The 20,412-nt window shown below is 35.8% G+C and overlaps 2 protein-coding genes across 3 annotated transcripts in view; one reads left to right on the top strand and one right to left on the bottom strand.

The window, feature by feature from the left end:
• FANCL (FA complementation group L) overlaps nt 1–15,146 on the top strand; it is a gene marked incomplete at both ends in the record, with an annotated part of 84,043 nt that extends 68,897 nt beyond the window's left edge. For both annotated transcript variants that reach the window (XM_080711796.1, XM_080711795.1), the window contains 7 exons: nt 6,917–7,067; nt 10,615–10,698; nt 10,977–11,022; nt 11,101–11,182; nt 12,158–12,274; nt 14,726–14,797; nt 15,111–15,146. In XM_080711796.1, coding sequence (XP_080567922.1) covers nt 6,917–7,067; nt 10,615–10,698; nt 10,977–11,022; nt 11,101–11,182; nt 12,158–12,274; nt 14,726–14,797; nt 15,111–15,146 — 588 coding nt within the window. The remainder of the gene's footprint in view (nt 1–6,916; nt 7,068–10,614; nt 10,699–10,976; nt 11,023–11,100; nt 11,183–12,157; nt 12,275–14,725; nt 14,798–15,110) is intronic.
• A 69-nt stretch (nt 15,147–15,215) lies between these two features.
• Nucleotides 15,216–20,412, bottom strand: part of VRK2 (VRK serine/threonine kinase 2) — a gene marked incomplete at both ends in the record, with an annotated part of 108,706 nt that continues 103,509 nt past the window's right edge. Inside the window, one exon of the mRNA XM_080711614.1 lies at nt 15,216–15,560. Coding sequence (XP_080567740.1) covers nt 15,216–15,560 — 345 coding nt within the window. The remainder of the gene's footprint in view (nt 15,561–20,412) is intronic.

Below are 20,412 nucleotides of genomic sequence, written 5' to 3'. Positions count from 1 at the left end.
AACCTGGCCTCTCTTACTTCCTGGCTACAAGGTTAGAAATTTGTTCCACCACATGCACCCTGCCATAGTTATCTAGCACTCTCATCAAGAGGCTCAAGGAATGGGTTTGCCTAATCTTGGACTGGAAACTCCAAAATGTTGAGCCCAAACAAGCTTTTTCTCTTAAGTTAATGTTCTGGTTTGGATTTGGAATCTCTGCCAAAAGCTCCAGTATCGAAGGCTTGGTCCCCAGGATAGCACTCTAGGGTGAGGCTTTTGAGAAGTGATTGTATATGAAGTCTCTGGCCTCATCTGTGGGTTAACCTACTAGTTAGTGGAGCAGACTTTTGGGAGAGGATGGAAACTCTAGGCAGATGGGTCTGCTGGAAGAAGTCAGTCATTGAGGATGTGTCCCAGGGAGACTTTCTCTTCTCTCGCGTTTCCCCTCCCATCTCTGACTGTAAAGGAACACTAGCTTTCTTTATTGGTTCTCAACCTTGTCTGCAAGGTAAAACCATTGGGAAACTTAAAGGCTACATTGAACCAAGATCAGTTGAAATGGAATGCCTGGGCAGAATATATATTAATGTTGTAAGTTTCTTAAGTGATTCTCATATGATTTTTATTATAAAAAAAAGTTACAGCTACTCATAATATTTTTGTGGTTTTCTTTTTTTTTTTTTTTTTTTTTTTGGTGGTACTGGGGTTCCTGGAAGCCCGTCTATCTCCGGACTACACTCCCAGACCTATTTTATTTTTGGAAACAGGGTCTCCTAAGCCAGCACGGCTGGCTTCGAACCTGCGCGATCCTCCTGTCTCTGCCTCCCAAGCGCAGGGATTACAAGCGTGCGCCACCACGCCTGGCCTGTGGTTTTCTTTTTTAAAAATCTATTTTCATAGTTAAAGAAAAGGCTAAATTTTACTTAGTAGTTGGAGAATATGCTAGTGTAGAGTCTTCTGAGCTCTTTGCATATTCTGGATATTAGCCCTCTATTAGAGTGGTAGCTGGTAAAGACCTTTTTCCATTCTGTAGGCTTTCTCTGTAGTTTCTTGATCGTTTCCTTTGATGAGCAGAAAATTTTTAGTTTGATGCTATCCCAATTGTTCATTCTTACTTTAATTTCCTGCACATTGGAGGTCTTGTTGAGAAATACTGCCTGTGCCTATATGTTGGAGTGTTGAGCCTATGCCCTCCTCTAATAACTTTACAGTCTCTGGTCTAACTGGCATCGATTCCTGTGTACAGTGAGAGGTAAGGATTTAGTTCCATCTTTCTACAAGCACCATTTGTTGAAGACTGTCTTTTCTCCAGCATAAGAGTTTGGCCCCTTTATCAAAGATCAATTGACTATAAGTGTGTAGGTTTGTTTCTGTATCTTCTATTCTGTTCCATTTGTCTGTATGCCTCTTGTTGTGCCAATACCATGCTGCTTTTACTACTAGTGCTCTATAGTATAATTTGAAGTCAGGGATTGTGATGCCTACTGCATAATCTTATTGTTGAGGATTGCTTTGGCTATTTTGGGTCTTTTCTTTCTCCATATAAAATTCATGACTGATTTTTCTAGGACTATGAAGAATGTTGTTGGTATTTTGATAGGAATTGCATCTAATCTGTAGATCACTTTTGGCACAATGGCCATTTTGATTATATTTATTCTGCATATCCATGAGCAAGGGAGATCTTTCCATCTTGCAAGGTCTTCAGTTTCTTTCTTTAATGTTTTATAGTTTCATTATAGATGTCTTTTATGTCTTTGGTTAGGTTTATTCCTAGGTATTTTATTGGTTTTGAGATAATTTGAATGGAATTGCAAATAACTTAATCAAGAAATGGGCAACTGAATTAAAATGGCACTTGAGAAAAGAAGAGATACAAATGGCCAATAGATACATAAAAAATGTTCAAAAGCATTAACCATCAGATAGATGCAAATTAAAAGTACCCTGAGGTTCCATCTAACCTCAATCAGAATGGCAAATATAAAGAAGTCAAATAACAGCTTTGGTGATATGTAAAACTGATAAACTTACTAATGGGCTATTTATAATTTTGAAAAATTCTTTCAAGAGTTGGTCTCCCTGAAGAATATTTATTGAATTTTGTCTTTAATTTCAGTCATCTAATTCCTTTGCATTTATTCTGTGTGTGTGTGTGTGTGTGTGTGTGTGTGTGTGTGTGTACGCATGCTCATAGGTTCACAGCCAGCCTCAGCAGCTTAGGCCCTCTGCAACATAGTGAGACCCTGTTTCAAAATAAAATAGTAAAATAGGGCTGAGGTGTAGCTCAGTGGTGGAATGACCTGTGTTCCATCTTCAATACCACACAAATAAATAATGAAATTCACTTTTTCTGTAATTACCAAGTGACTTCTAATTTGAAGGGTTTTAGTGGTTTTGTTTTTTGCTGTTTCTAATTTTCTTTTATTTTTACTACTTTTTTTCTCACAGGAAAATGACTTATTTTCTGTTCAAAAGGCAAAGTTAGGATTTTACTTATATTTGCACATAAGGAAAATGGACAGTGTGCCTGGAAATACTTTCAAATAAATCATAATACTGTGAAAAAACTAATTTTTGGAGAGATATTAAACTGTTTTGAGTATGCACTGAAGTAATAGTAGATTTTACAAACACATTTATAGCTGTAAATGGAGAGAATGAGAACAAAGAAGATAACTATTATAATGATTTTAAAACTAGCTCCTTGGGAGTTTTCTGATCTCTGGATTCTGTCATCTAAATTTCTAGATAAGTGTGGTACGTCAGAAAAGAAGACATTCTACTTTCAATGTCCTAAAGATTATTTGAAGATATTAAGGCCCAGTTCCTACTCTTTTTTTTTTTCCTGTAAATAGGTTAGAAAAACTGAATTCAGCTCAGTAAATTGGCCATCAATTCATCCAACTCTAAGTCCTGATAAAAGCAATGAAACCGTTTTCCTTAAATACATGAGCACAAGTAACTGTTTAAGTGGCTGCTTCCTTTGTCTTTTTCTTTTTTTTGCATTGTTGTCTTGTGCACTTATTTTGGATTTATATTGTAGTATTTTTCTTAACTTCATTTTATTTGAAACAGATTGTTCTATTTTTATATCAAAATATTTGGTAAATAGCTGTTTTGTTTTGTTTTGTTTTTTGGTGGTGGTACTAGGGTTCCTGGAAACCCTTCTACTTCCGGGCTACACTCCCAGACCTATTTTTATAGTTTTTTATTTGGAAACAGGGTCTCTTAAGCCAGTGCGGCTGGCTTCGAATCCGCACGATCCTCCTGTCTCTGCCTCCCAAGTGTGGGGATTACAAGCGTGTGCCACCACGCCCGGCTAAATAGCTGTATCTTTTAAACATCACATTATTTGATGAGAAGCACTTGATTGAAAGTAAGATAAAATGTATTTAAAGCTGTAAGGGTTTTATGGATTTAGTGGAAAATGTATTTAAGGTAAATCATAATGGGTTAATGTCTAAAAAACTAAATTCAGACTGGCTAAAAGTTAAACATAGAAAAAATTGTAATATGTTAAAATTCTTAAAAATATTTTAAGCTTTTTATATTTTTGTCTAATAAGGTATGCAAAGTTATTTCCTAAAAATGTTATTAGTTCAATTAAATTACAAATAGCACTACATTTAACTTTATTAAAATCAGAAATGAGAAAGAAGACATCACCATAGACAGTGGGGAAATTCAAAGGATTACCAGAAACTATTTTGAAAATTTATACTCCAATACACTGGCAAACATGGAAGAAATCGATAGTTGTTTTTTTTTTTTTTGGTGTGCTGGGGGTGGAACCCAGAGACTTTCTACCTTCAAGCTATACTCCCAGACCTATTTTTTATCTTTTATTTAGAAACAGGGTCTCACTAAGTTGCTGAGAGCCTCACCAAGTAGCTGAGGCTGGCTTCAAACCTGTGTGATCCTCCTGTCTCAGCTTCCCAAGCACGGGGATTATAAGTGTGTGCCACCATGCCCGGTGATTGATTTTTAAGCACATATAACCTACCTAAATTGAACCAAGAAGACATAGCAAGCCTAAACCAACCAATAGCAAGAAATGAAATAGAAACAGCAATAAAAATTCTGTCATCAAAGAAAAGTCAGGCCCTGACAAGTTTCCAGCTGAATTCTACAAAACCTTCATTGAAGAAATAATCCCAATACTTCACAACGTATTCCAGGAAATTGAAAGAGATGGAATTCTCCCAAATCCTTCTATGAGGTGAGTATCACATTAATCCCCAAACCAAATAAAGGTACCTCAAGAGAGGAAAATTACAGACCAGTATCCTTGATGAACATAGATGCAAAAATTCTAAAGAAAATACTACCTATATACATTCAAAACCATATCAAGAGAATAGTACACCGCGACCAAGTTGATTTCATCCTAGAAAAGCAAGGCTGGTTTAACATAGACAATTCAATACTTGTTATTCACCACATAAATAGAACTGAGAGCAAAATCCACATGATCATTATCAATAAGTGTTGAAAAAGCATTTGACAAAATTCAACACCCATTAATGTTAAAACCACTTCAGAAAATTGGAATAGAATGAACGTATTTCAACATCACTAAGGCAATATACAACAAACCCAGAGTCAACATCATATTGAATGGAAAAAAAATTGCAAGAATTTTCTTTAAAATCAGGAACAAGACAGGGATGCCCACTATCACCACTCCTTTTTAATATAGTTCTCGAGACTCTTGCCACAGAAATAAGAAAAGAGAAGGAAATCAAATAATTCAAAAAGGAAGAGAGGAATTAAAATTATCCTTATTTGCAGATGGTATGATCCTTTATCTAGAAGACCCAAAGAATTCAACCAAAAGACTACTGAGCTGATTAACCAATTCAGCAAAGTTGCAGGATACAAAATTAATCTAAAGAAATCAGTTGCTTTTCTATATGCCAACAATGAATGCAAAATGAGAGAAATAAAACAGTTCCACTCATTATAACCCCCAAACCAAAAAAAACCTAGGTATAAACCTAACCAAAGACATAAGAGACCTCTACAATGAAAACTATAAAACATTAAAGAGAGAAATTGAAGAATACCTTGGAAGATTGAAAGATCTTTCTTGCTCATTGATAAGGCAGAATAAATATTATCAAAATGGCCATTTTGCCAAAAGTGATCTACAGATTCAAAATACCAATGACATTGGTATTTTGATAGGAAAATCAATCATGAATTTTATATGGAGAAAGAAAAGACCCAGAATAGCCAAAGGAATCCTCAACAATAAGAATTATGCAGTAGACATCACAATCCCTGACTTCAAATTATACTATAGAACAATAGTAGTAAAAGCAGTATGGTATTGGCACAATAGGCAGACTGACCAGTGGAACAGAATAGAAGATACAGAAACAAACCCATATAATTAATTGACATTGATTAATGTCAATTAATCTTTGACAAAGGGGCCAATCTCATATGATGGAGAAAAAAGCCTTTTCAACAAATGGTGCTGAGAAGAACTGGCTATCCATTTGTAGAAAGATGGGACTAAATCCTTACCTCTCACGGTGCAAAGGAATCAACTCAGGATGGATCAAAGACATAGAAATTAGACTAGAGACTGAAGTTATCAGAGGAGGACATAGTCTCAACCTCCAATATATAGGCACAGGCAATAACTTTTTCAACAAGGCCTCCAAAGCGCAGAAAATTAAAACAAGAATTAACAGGTGAGATGGCATAAAGCTAAAAAATTTCTACTCATCAAAGGAAACCATCAAGAACCTAAAGAGGAAGACTAGAGAATGGTAGAAAATCTTTATCAGCCACCATTCTTATAGAGGGCTAATATCCAGAATGTACAAAGAGCTCAACTGATTCTACACTAGAAAAACAAACAACCCAGTCAAGAAATGGGCAACTGAATTGAATAGACACTTCACAAAAGAAGAGATAAAAATGGCCAATAGATACACGAAAAGATGCTCAACATCATTAACCATCAGGGAGATGCAAATCAAAGCTACACTGAGATTCCATTTAACCCCAATCAGAGTGGCACGCATAAAGAAGGCAAATAACAACAAATGCTGGTGAGGATGTGGGGAAAGAGGAGCTCTTTTACACTGTTGGTGGGAGTGTGAACTAGTTCAGCCACTATGGAGATCAGTGTGGAGATTTCTTAGAAAACTGGGAATGGATCCACTCTATGATCCGGCAATATCACTCCTGGGTATCTTTCCAATGGGGCTGAAATCAGAGAACTACAGAAACATGCATATCTATGTTTATAGCATCACAGTTCATAATAGCCAAACTATGGAACCAACCTTGGCCTCCATCAACAGATTGCAAAATTATGGGAAATACACACAATCAAATTCTACTCAGCTATAAAGAAGAACAAAATCTTGTCATTCGCAAAAAAAATGGAAGGACCAGGAGAACATTATGTTAAGTGAGATCAGCCAAGCACAGAAAGAGAAGGGACATATGTTTTCTGTAATATGTCCAAACTAGGGACTATTAAGAATACCAGAGAGACTCCAGGTAATGGAGGGGAAACCTCAATAAAGCTTAAATGGAAGGGTAGGAGAGGAAGAAGGCTGAGTTTGATTAATGGAGGAGCTACATATGGATATGGGGAAAAGTATGAATATAGCATGGTTAACCTGGACACTCATTGTTGGAGGGGAAGTGGGGGTGGGAGAGGGCACCAAGCATAGTCTGAATGTATGCCATTTTCAGTATGGTCCACAAAATAAAAAAAATATAAAAGTACAGTCTAATGAAAGAATCCTATTATCCTATGGAGATGAAGAGATGGGAAGCAGGCAGAGCTGACCATACTTTCTGAGATGTAACAAGTTAAAATTTCTAAGTTGAGTGTCTTTTGAGACTCAATAGATTACCTCCTATATGTGGAGTGCTTTATAACTTACCAGCTTTCATCTTCTCACAGAGCTCCTTGGTAAACATTTATGGTCAGTTTTTGGCAGCACTGGAATCATTGAAGGCATTCTGGGATGCTATGGATGAAATTGATGAGAAGACCTGGGTACTTGAGCCAGAAAAACCTACACGGAGTGCGACTGCACGCAGAATTGCAGTAGGTGGGGAAAAGACGATTCTTTTCAGGTGTTTATACTGTTGATGTAAATGAATATAAAGGTGACATTTGAGACAGGAAGATCGCAGGTTTGTGGCCAGCCTCAGTTACTTAGGCCCTCCGCAACTTAGTGAGACCCTGTTCCAAAATAAAGGATAAAAAAATAGGGCTGGGTGTAGCGCAGATTTAGAATGTTCCTAGGTTCAATCCCCAGTATTGAAAAAAAAAAAAGATGACATTTAAAATCATAGATGAAGTCTTTTGTATGAAGTCAGCTATTAAAACTTTTTGGATATGGGCATGTTGGTGCACACCTGTAATCCCAGCATTAAGAGAGGCTGAGAATGGATGATCGCAGTTCATAGACAGCCTCAGGGATACTATGGGGATACTATGAATTCTTCTATTACTATATATTTTATGTAACTATTTCAGATAAAAAGGGCAAGTATCCACATATCGAAGACAACCACTAAGCCAAGCAAGGGAGGGAGGGATGGGGAGGGAATGAGGTGGGAATTGGGTAGGGGTTAAATCAGTGATGTGAACATGTATGTCCACACAAGGTTTTTACCCCAATATGATGTTTAAATATAATGCACCAGTAAAAAAATTTAAAAAAAAAGGGCAAGTACCAAGGTGTTACATTAGCAAAGGTAAATTCAATGAAGCAACATTCAGGCAGAATATTTTTAATTAGGACCGAAATAGTGGAATGGAGCCAATTATTCAAAATGAACATTATTTAGAACAGCGATAAAAGTTGTTACAAATAATGAGGTCTTTAATTGTGAAACTTAAGATTGGTATGAAAGATCTGGAAATACTTTCTGACAAAAAATATAGAGGATAAAAGAACCTGAGTTGTACCATACTACTGAAGAATAAACAGAAAGCACAGAAAAGATTTAGTGGATTTTAAGTATTTACTTTATGATAAATATATGAAATTAACAAGTAAGTAATGGTACAGCCATAAATGTCCTTACAATGTTATTTTATTCTCCTGACCATAAAAATGTTTGTTTTTCCATTAAGACAAACATAATGGAAATGATAAGGCAAAATATCAAGTCAGTTTCAGAGTTTAGTCATTCTCAAGATTTTAGATGTGTATGTGTGTAGTACTGCCACAACCCTAGACCTTTTTATTTTGAAACAAGGTCTCAATAAATTGCGAAAATCCTAAGTTGCTGAGGCTGGCTTTTAAATTGCAATCCTCCTGTCTCAGCCTCCCAAGTACTGGGAATATAAGGGTTAGAACCTTTTCCCAGATGATTTTAGATACTTAAAGTATATTTGTGCTTGTATTAAATACCATAGCTGGTTTTCAGGTTCTATTTTTACGCCTTTTCTCTCTTTTTTTTCTAAATATATTTCTAAGTATATTTTTGAAAGGCCTATATTCTGAAGGATATTTGAAATTCTGATGTGAATAATGCCCAAATTAGTGAACAATTTTTATACTTTGTATCCTGGCGTAATTATTTTGGACTAAGGATGAGGTAGGAAGTGATATATTATTATGAGAAGAAGGTATAATTGTGCAGCAATTCTTTTATTTTTTATTTTTAAATTTTTATTGGTGCATTGTAGTCATACATCTTAATGGAGTACAAGATAGTAGAGGCCTACATGCACACATTGCTCATTTAGCCCTTAGATGTGAGAGCTGTCAGGTTGCTCTCACAGGTCTGGAGGTGCCTTAACCTGGTGTTTGCATAAACAGATCTGTTGGAAGAGTATGGTCTACTGGCTGAAAAACTAGATTTTGAGCTCTGGCCTTAGGCTAGATGCTCCTGTCTTGGTTTTCAAGAGTATAAAATAGGGAAAATAGTCGCAGCAGCCTCTTACATGACTGTCATGGTCACACACAGCGATGGAGTGGAGGGATTGGGCAACTGCTTTGGAATCAGATCCAGTTTCCAGCTTGTTCCCTTCTCTACCCTTAAGACAGGGACAGTAACTGGCCTGCTCTTCATAGTTCCTCTTCTTTTGGGGTGGGAATTGTGTAGCAATTCTGTAACAGTTTTATTTTCTCAGTTTGAAAAAGTCTTAGTATTTAATTTAGAATAATTATCCAAATTCTGGTATATTTATGAACAAGTAAATATTAAGTTTGGGTAAGGGCTAATTGAGTGAGATGTGTGCAGGTATGCCTCTACCATCTTGTACTCCATTAAGATGTATAACTCTAATGCGCCAATAAAAATTTTTTTAAAAGAATGAAAATATTTTCTACGAAGAAATGTAATTTATCTTCGTAGCCCCACTTAAATAATTATTTTAAAAATATACTTTTTATTATATTTCTTATAGTTCAGCATAAATGACTAAGTTGTAACTCTTTAAGTTGATCTGTATTTTAAGTTGTTAAGTCTTTAAGTTGATCTGTATTTTCCTCCCTTCAGGTACGGATTTCCCATCTGAGGGCCAAGTTTTGGACAAATTAATTGAAATATTAGTTCATATAGCCGTTGTTCAATTGAAAGTACTTTCTGGAGCTATTAGTAAAGACATTGATACAGGCTATTAAATTTATGTTCATAGTAAAGAGTGCTAGCAAATTATAAGGTTATTAGATGACAGTGAGTTTTTATTTTTCCCATTAATTTCAGTTATCATATTTTTTAACCTTGATAACAACTGTTTGCCAGATTTGTAAATTTATTAGTATTAACTGCCAATGTTAGTAAAAGGATTATTCAAACGTATGTACACAAGACATTTCTACTATAAAAATGAAGTTCAAGTTGATCTTAAATACTATGTACCTCCACAAAATAACAATAGAAATTTTGAAATTTGTACTATACTTCAGGACAATTAAAAATTATAAAATTCTGTATTGGGAAGGGGGGAAATGGGGAAGTAGAGTATCCCACCAAGTGCTGTGTGCAGGTATGTCATTGTCAATATGACTTACATTATGATGCGAGACTGTAATACACCAATAAAAACATTATAAAAAATATAAAACAATATAGTGCCAAGTAGAAATAGGTCTAAGATTCTGTAATAGCTCATTTGTGTTTCTTATTAAAAAACAATTTTCAATTTAATGTGAATTGATTTTTTAATTTACAAGAGAAATTTTCACATGGGTCAAACAAATTCAGAAAATGTTTTGTAAATTTTGTAAAATTTAAACTTAAGCACATTTTTCTTATTGTATTATTAGTTTTTATAATTGATAATAGTTCTATTAAATGTAGACCTTTTCAAGAAAGCCATGAAAAGTCACACAGATCATAGAAAATTTTTATTTACACTTTAACTAATGGAATTGACCAGAATTACAACTTAAATTTATGTTACTTTATGAACTGGTTGTTTTTATAAATCTTGAGATCCTTGAATCTTTAATGATAATCATAATTCCAAACAATTTTTGTTAAGCAGTACATATTTTTATAAGACAAACTCTAAAACATTGGTTATTGTTTTCTTGGGTATACAATTAATTTGGCAGCCATAGCAATAGTTATTTATGTTTTGTTGGTTTATTGGTGAACTGTTCCACTTCTAAAAATGATATTCTTTGAACCTAGGTCATAATTCTTCCATAAATATAGAGGTCGACCCCAGGCATCCTACTATGCTTCCTGAGTGCTGCTTTCTTGGAGCTGACCATGGTATGAGATCTCAGAATTAAATATTTTTAACAGAATCATAAAATCCTCCTAGCAATGTTAAGTATCAGTAGGAAATATTAATATGCTATTATTTTAAATGAAAACTTTCACTCTGAACTATATACTTGTTTTTTAACATATGATTTACATATTATCATATGATTTACATTTTCAAATCAAATAGTTACAAAACAAATTCTGTATAAAATATGGTCTTACAAAATGGGACCAGCATAATCTTGAACTATTCAATTTTTTTGTTCTTTTAATATCTGTAGTGATAAAACCTCTGGGAATTAAGCTGAGTGAGAATATACATTTGTGGTAGGTACCTTGGCAATATAATTGTTAATTTTCTGTGTTTTTACAAACATTATAGCACATGTTTTTATATACTTTCAGGGATCCAGAAAATAGTCTGTTACAAAATTTAAAAGATGTTTTAGAAATTGATTTTCCAGCTCGGACTGTCCTGGAAAAATCTGTAAGTTTTATCAGTGCTTGATATACCACATAGCATTGCATAAGGGAACTTAAATGCTTCTCTCATAAGAATGAGCTGAGAAGGGAGAGGATGGGAAGAATGTTTCAACAGATTTCTGAACTACAAGTTAACAGTGCTAAAGAACTTGCTAAACTTTGTTAGGTTTTTTAAGTGTAATTTTTCATGATCTTCAGTAGTAAAGTGATTAATGGAAAATATATTTATTATTAAAAATAAAGGGAAACGTCCAATGTAGCTAATGAGATGTTTGGATTCTCTTTACTATCATAAGATGGCTAACTGAAATAAGCTCTAAAAACTTCATATAAGCATTTGTGAAGGATGTCAGTACTGATTTTAAAATATGAATAGAAACCACTGTTGTAAAGATAAAGATTTCTGAAAAAGCTAAGGTTATAGAATATTAAGTGGTAGCAATGTTTTTCTTTACCCTTTAGATCTATGATTTTGAAATTTAGTAATCACTAGCAAATGCCCCTATCTTACATACTATATTGACATTTTATTTATGTATCTGGAAAAACTGCTAAAGCCTCAAATCTTAAAATCTAGTACATCTATGCATATTTGAGTGAAAAGGGAAATGCCCTCATCAGTAGCTTTGCAAGCTGTTAAGTGATGCAGTGGTATTTTCCATAACATAGCAATAGTTACTTATTTAGCATTTTCTATATCATATTATTGATTCTTCTTAATTTTGCCATATGTATTTTTTAAAAAAAATATACTTAAGGCTGGGCATGGTGGCGCACGCTTTTAATCCCCACGCTTGGGAGGCGGAGACAGGAGGGTCGTGCAGATTCGAAGCCAGCCTCGCTGGCTTAAGAGACTCTGTTTCCAAATAAAATTATACAATAGGTCTGGGAGTGTACCCAGAGGTAGAAGGGTTCCATCCTCAGTACCACCAAAAAAACAAAAAAAAACCCCACACTTAAACATACTTCTTTTTTGCAGGATTTTACCATGGATTGTGGGATTTGTTATGCCTATCAACTTGATGGTGCCCTTCCTGATCAAGTGTGTGATAATCCCCAGTGTGGACAGCCTTTCCATCAAGTGTGCTTACATGAGGTAAAGCTAAAATTAAAATGACACCACCAGTATTTCAGCTACACAGTGTGGAAATTATGCATATCTGTAATACACAGGACTTAAAATCTGGTCTCTCACTGGTGATCTCCTCTTCTGCCGTTAACTCCTTTACCCAGTTTATTACATGTGCATGTAATAAACTTTGTGCTTCATTTCCTTATCATAGTTAATAATAAATGAAGAAATGTCCCAAAGTATCCAAGAAGGGAGAAGAAAATTTATCTAGAATATATTCATGGACTATCTTATTGATGCATAACAAATTAATTTAAAATACACTGAATCTTCCCATAAATATCTCATATTACCACAGCGTAAAGTCTATCTGGGAGGGGATAAAAGTAGCAAGAAAGTGGGAGTTAGCATGTTGGTAATACATTAAGTCTTTTCAAGCTATATTTAATAGAATAAATGTAGTAATCCTGCTTTTGATATTCAGATCTTTTGTGATCTGAACATGTCACAGCACTCTCAGGCAGTGTGTTTTACTTACTGTCTGTGGAGCCTGATTGCCTTCCTATCTTCAGTCATTTGATTTGTAGAGTATTCATGTTAGGCAATAGCTGATATAATAAGCTGTGCATCTCTATACAGAATCACCTTGCAGTTATATGGTACTTTCATAGTCTTCCTCAGTGTGACTTTTTATATATTATATATTTTTATATATTTTCTAATATATATTTCTCTTTATAGTATAAGTGTGTGCCAACATACCTGGCTTCCTTGTGTGGATCATTTTTTTTATTTGCATTGTAGTCACACATCTTAATGGAGTACAAGCTGGTAGAGGCATACATGCACACATCACTCATTTAGCTCTTCCTCAATCCCTCTCCACTCCCTCCTTCTCATGTTTGGCTTAGTGATTGACTTTGATGTTTGTGAATGAACATCATGTACATTAGGGAATTTCCCTCTTCCCACTCCTCATCCTTCTCAGTTAGGCCTCCTTATTTGCTCATCTATGGTTTCTCCTCCTTCCTTCCTCCTGTGACCCATTTTCTCCCTAGCTTCCGCATATTAGGGAGAGCAGCTGATATTTTACTTTTTGTAACTGACTAATCTCATTTAACATAATGCTTTCCAGTTCCATCCATTTCCCCAAAGATGATATAATTTTGTTCTTTTTTATGGCTGAGTAAAGTTCTGTTGAGTACATATCACACTTTTGTAATTCATCTTTTGATGGACATCTTGGCTGGTTCCATAGTTTGGTAATTGTGAGTTGTGAAGCTATGAACATAGATAAGCATGCATTAATTTAGTAGTTTGGTTTCTTTTTGGTGGATACCCAGAAGTGATATTGCTGGATCATATGGGTAGGTTCAGTATGGCTTTTAACTTTTGCAATTAAAGATAGTATTGGTGCTATTTGCATTTCACCAATGAAGAACTTAAGAATAGATATCAGTTTATGATGTATAAAAATTGTAAGTTACCAACTCTGATTACAAAACTCTACAGGAACATTGCTTTCTTTGTAATAATGGATATTTGATTTTTTAAAACTGCCTAATACTTATTAGCAGTGGGTTGAGAATTAACCCACTGTTGTTGAGACCAGAATAAAGACATAAATTTTTTTTTTTTGGTGGTATTGGGGTTCCTGGAAACCCTTCTACCTCCAGGTTACACTCCCAGACCTATTTTATATTTTTATTTGGAAACAGGGTCTCAAGCCAGCACGGCTGGCTTCGAACCTGCGCGATCCTCCTGTCTCCGCCTCCCAAGCACAGGGATTATAAGTGTGCGCCACCACACCCGGCAAGACCTAAATTTTAAAAGCTAATTATTATTATTATTATTTTTTTTTTTTTGCAGTATTGGGGATGGAGCCTAGGGACATTTTTTCTCTGAGCTATACACCCAGCCCCATTTTTTATTCTTTATTTTGAAACATGACCTCACTGAGTTGTAAAGGGCCTAAGTAGCCGAGGCTCTCTGCAAACCCAGATCCTCCTGTCTCAGCTTCCCAAATGCTGGGATTACAAGTGTACACCACCAGGCCTGGCTTTATGGTATCTTTTATGGCAAGAATTCTTAATACATGTATTGATTACTGGATTTAGGGGAGGTATATGAATCCCAGGACTTATATGCACTATATTTTGAGAATAGAATTTATAGTTGTCAAATTTTCAAAGGAGCTAGTTTGCTTATAAATGAGTGGTTTAGACCTCAGATTCCACATTGATCTCTACCCATTATTCAACTGTGTTGGCACAGGAAATGTAGTTTGTGTGCATGTGTGTGTGTGTGTGTGGTACTGGGGAGCAAACCCAGGGCCAGAAATGTATCTCTTATAAAGCAATTAGGAAGGGTTATCTTCTGGAATAAAATACAGTGCACTGAAAAAGAAAGGCAATGATCTGTAGAGTTGCTTTCTTTTGTGATGATGCTGACACTGCTTCTTTTTAAAATCCTCAGTGGCTGAGAGGTCTGCTCACCAGTAGACAGAGTTTTAACATCGTATTTGGTGAATGCCCATACTGTAGTAAGGTAAGCAACTCAGTCACATTTCATAAGCTGTGCCTAGCTTCTAGTAATATTATAAAGTGCCTCTGTGTAGTATATTAGCTTATCTAAAACTTTCTGAAACATGTTATTCTCTGCACTTAAACAGTAGGAAGGTAAAATTTTCCTTATCAATTTTAAAATTGCCTCTGAGGAAAAAATAACTCCTTTTCTAGATTTGCTAGGTGATCTGAAACTTCAGAGAAGTATTCAAACTGTATTAATGCATCATTTCTAATATAAAGATTTATTTTTAAGTGTTTAAACTTTGCTAAAAGCATATTCTTTTTTTTTTAAGCCAATTACCTTGAAAATGTCTGGGAGGAAACCCTGAAATAAGAATGTAATATTTCTATGAAGAGCCGGAAGCTTAAAATTATCAAAAAGACTTTATTTGGTATCTTCAGAGAAGATATAAAGCAAGACATACTAATATCAAAAGGAAAAGTATGATGGAGCCATAATAGTACACATCTGCCTTTGTCTCTTCACTAAGAGTAAACTGGGAAATTGTCAGCCAAAGTCCTGTTGAACTTGTTATGTCTGCATCTACTGTATTATTTGTGAAATTATATGCATACCGAGGTAAAGATCTTGACTTATCAACTCTATTTGGACTGGTAAACTCTTGATAGTGTTCATAAAATAAATTTGGTAACTGCATATTGCTCGAGTTTTGTGGGAAACTGTTTACTTTATTCAAAAGTTCTGAAGAGTCACAGTATTTTTGTCTCCTCTTTGTTCTTTCCTATGGAAAAAAATAGAAAGTTTGTTAGATTTGCATTATCCAAGTATTCATTTTGTGTACTTTTTAAGGATGCTAAATAAAACTTAATACATCTGGTTCATTTAGATTGGTCTTTAAAACCACATAAATACGTCATTTCTTAATAATGAAAAATATGATAGAATATCCAAACAATTCTCTTGGGAAAATTAAAAAATGAGTTTAGTCTTATGAGAATACGAGAGAGCTTTTAGTCATTAATATGGGCTCCACCTTTTGCATGTATTGGCAACTCAGCATGATTCCTGTTTTATACTAGGTAAAGCAACAACACCAGGGAAAATTCTCGCAGGTGGCTATTGTGTCATGACTCCTAAAAAGCAATAGTATAGGCTAAATACTATAGGCTAAATAAATATTAATGTAAAAAATTAACTGGTTACATAAATGCAGTTTCAGGAAGTGCTACAATGTTTTCACCATCATTCTTGTTGGCCAGAGCCCCAGGAATCAGTTTCATTTTCACCACTGAACTGGCTTAATAATGTCAGGAGTTCTGTTTTTATTTCACACTGGTGACTTCTGGCATTCCCTCTCCTGTACTATTCATCAAATAATTTAGAAGAGAACTTTATAAAACCAAATAAAAACATTTTCTTATCATCCAGAAGCATCTGGTATAAAATCATCATTCTTCAGAATAGCAAGCTCTCAGTCTCTGAACTGCCACCCTTCAACATACTTCCCTCCAAAAAAGTCACTTTCAAGATGCAGAATTTTAGAAAGCCAGAAAGGATTACTACATAAGATACAAAAAGCATGAGAGATGTTTGGAAGGCTTGTTAGCTTCCCTATTAAAAACAAATTACTTGAGAATCAGTTAACTGTCTGAAAGCTACAAAAGTTAACGCAAATACACAAGTTCTGTTGGCTTTATTAACTAGAGGCAAAATAGTGAGTAATTATTCCCGTACACTCATAAATCATCTTAAAACCAAAAAAAAAAAAGAACTGCCATCAAGTTATATATGTCTAGTGCCTGAGAACCACTGGTAAGTTCACTTGAGCAACATTTATATATAACTTACACCTGGAAATGTGAGCTAGCTGCACTAAAATTTCCAGAATCATTTACTATGTAACCTGTACACCTCATTTTTCCTTTAGCAATGACAAATGGAATCAGGCAGGAAGGTTCTCATAAGAATTTAACCACTTCTTGTCTTCAGTCTTCTGAGAACTCTGATGGATAAAGGCTGTAATAGGATTTGGTAAAAGTTACCTCACAGCCACTTGTATGCTTTGTGAATAAAGTTTAAGGGAACACAGACATATCCATTTCTTTATTGTCTATGACTGCTTTGCACTAAAATAGCAGAGCTGAATAGTTCTTACAAAACTATGTACTATCCAAAAATATTTTCTGCCTGGTTGCTTAAAAAAAGTTTGCTGGGCTGGGTGGTTTAAGTCAGTCCTTTCCAGCATATGTGAAGCCTGGGGTTGGGGAGGGGGTTTGCTGGTTCCTGGCCTATCAGGAGAAAACATACAGAACATTTGAGATCCTGTTAAAATGCAGACCTTACTCGAAGTTTAGGGGTACCTGACATTCTGTACTTCTGAGAAGCTGTCGCTGATACTGGCACAGCTGGTTTCCATACCATACTTTGAGTAACGAAGGCTTGTCAATGTACAGATCTATTCTGCTTGAGTACTGGCTCTCAACTTGGAGTGATTCTTCCCTGTTTTAAAAAGTTCTGGAAATATTTTGGTGTGTCACAACTGGAAGGGGGAGGAACCACTGGCATTTAGTGGTAAACAGCACAAGTGATAAACATACTACAACAGACAGGGCAGCTACACACAACAGGTATGGACCCAGCCCCAAATGCCATGGTGCTGCTGTTGGGAAACCCTACATTAGAGCAGCTTTAACCTTGAATGCACATTAGAAACAACCATGGAGCTATGGAAAATCTCAATGCCACTTCCACTTTGCCTTTGAATAATGGGTATCAGACTTCCCTTCCTGCTGTAAGAACCCCCAAAGTAAATATAAAACAATAAAATTATACAGTATATGAAGCAGCTTAGGTATCTAGAACTAATGAGACAATATGTGAGGAAAAAACCCAGACTTCAGAAAGTCCACGATTTAAGCGTATACACACTTTGGACCAGAACAAAGAAGCCTAGAGAGAAGTCATGACATGGCCAGCTGAACCACCAGTAAATTAACTGCTAGGACAAAACGCGAGTCTTCAAAGGAATACCGTAAAACCTGAAGTCCAAAGGCTGCAGAATCCACAATGTTCCGCATACAGCAATACTTTTTACTACATATGGAAGGCATGAAAATGAACCATAACTAAGAAAAGAACTCAGAGATGTCCCGAATAGAATTCTCAAATTAGGACTATAAGATATCTACATAAATATGTTCAAGGACTTAAAGGAAAAAAGCTACATATAGTAAACTGAAATCTTAGCTGAAATATGAAAAATATAAAAATGAAAAGTTCACTAGGTAGATTTAATAGCTGATCTGACAGTTAACTATAGTGAGACAAAAGAAGATACCTAACAGCAAGAATAAAAAGGCTGATTTGAAAAATAAAGAGCATCTCAATTGTCTTTGGAAAAGGGTGTGCATATATCCCTCTAACATCTTGTACTCCATTAAGATGTATGACTACAATGCACCAATAAAAAAAAAAAAAAGTACTCATACACACATTTGGATCTAAGAAGGAACAGGAGGGACAGGGTGAAGCAAATTGAAATCGTAGCTGAACACTTTAATTTCATGACAAATACCAACCCAGAGATAAAAGAAGCCCAATGAACACAAAAGTGAGTATTCCTCAAAAGCCAAAGATTAAAAGCACATCTTTAAAGCAGCCAGAAACAGATATTGTTCATTTTCTGTCACTCACTGAACCAAAAGGATGAATGGTTTATTTTGGCTCACGGTTTTATTTTGGCTCATGGTTTTATGGGTTTCAGTTCATGGTTATTTGGCCTTGTTACCTTCAGGCCTGAGGCAAGGCAACACATCAGAGCAGGAGTGTATGGCGAAGGAAATGAGACTAGAGACAAAGGGGCTGAAGTCCCAATGTTTGTTTCAAGGATGTTCCCAGTGATCAAACTTTCTCCTCTTAGGCCCTACCTCTTAAAGGTTCTACCACCCTCTAGTGCCACAGGATAGCGATCAAGCCTTCAACACATGGGCTGTCTTCAGGGGCCATCAAGATCCAAGGTATAGCATTCTACCCCTGGCCCTTAAAGACTCATGCCCAGCTCACAATATAAAATAAGAGTCCAAGTTTCTAACAGCTTCAGTATTACTCAAAAGTCCAGTCTTACGGAACCAAAGCAAACTCATCTGTGAGCCGCTATACAAATTAAAAAGAAAGTTACATACTTCTAAGAAAACATGGCAGAGGGTAAACATTCCTATTCCAAAAGGCTAGAATAGGAAAATAGTAAGGACTGGGCCAAATCTGGAATGAAACATAAAGAGCAAATATTAAATCCTGTAGTTGTGTGTCTAGCTAATAGCTACTGAGGACTTGGGTATCTCTGCCCCATCACCTTGTGGATGCAGCCCACAAGGCCATGTTTGAACCTGCTCTGCCTGCTACATACAGCTTCTCTTAACAAATGTTTCATGTGGCTGGCATCTCTGGTTTCTTGGGGTCTTCATTGCAGCTTTGTCTTCACTCTTCTTTCAGTGTGCTTTTTTGACCAAACTGCAACTTTTCCAAATTTTTCTAATCTGTTCTTTACTTCTGATTTTCACAGTAAATATAGTTAAAAGTAGTCGGTAATACCCATACTTCAGCCTGACTGCTGAACCAGATAAACTAGTCAGTCCATCACTTTTAACCTCGGTCTCCTACAAAATCTCATGGCATGGACATAATGCATTTAAATCCTATGGCACAGGATGGCCTTTAGTCATATTCCCAATAAAGTCCTCATTCCTATCTATCCTTATCAGCATAACCTTTGCTTTCCACATTTCTATCAGCATTCTGCTCTTCTGAGCGCTTGCCAGTGTCAACCATTAGGCTATGCCTACCAGCATTCTAGGCTTTCTCTAGCCCACTTCTCCAAATTTTCTTGCAAACCAGTTCTAAAGGCTTCTGCACCTCATCTTCAGTATAGTTAAAACAATGATACCACTGCTCGGTACCAATTTCCTCTGTTAATCTTTCCATTATTGTGGCAAAATGCCTGAGAGCACAACTTAGAGGAAGAAAGGTGAGGGGCATACCTCCAGTGATTTTTCTTTCTCTCTCTAGGCCCTGCCTCTGAAAGGTTCCACAATCTCCCAATAGTGCCATAGCCTGGGGACCAAGCCTTTGACAGTCTCTGAGGGACATTCAAGATCTAAACTATAGCAAATACACTACACATAGGGTCAGTGATAAAAAAAAAAAAAAAAAAAAAAAACATCAGAACAAGACATGCTCCAAGAAGACAAGAAAACAGCCTTCAGCCGGGCGTGGTGGTGCACACTTGTAATCCCAGCATTCGGGAGGCTGAGACCAGATCATGGTTCGCAGACAGCCTCAGCTACTTAGTGAGACCCTCTGCAACTCAGTGAGACCTTGTTTCCAAATAAAGAATAAAACAGGGCAGGGGGTGTAGCTTGAAGGTCGAATACTCCTGGGTTCTATCCCCAATCCCCCCCCAAAAAACACTTAAAGTTATGAAAGAAAGAAATTTCATACCCAATGACACCCTCAATGAATACAATTCTGATAAGACAGAGTAACTGCCTTTTACCCTATTCCTCCTGTTAACCTCAATGAAAGACTGGACAAAAAGCAGCTATTAGAATACTCTGAAAGTTGCAGAGATAGAACAC

Source organism: Muscardinus avellanarius (assembly GCF_963383645.1).
Source record: "Muscardinus avellanarius genome assembly, chromosome: 15".
Lineage (NCBI taxonomy): Eukaryota > Metazoa > Chordata > Mammalia > Rodentia > Gliridae > Muscardinus > Muscardinus avellanarius.
This window is presented reverse-complemented; position numbering and strand designations above follow the sequence as displayed.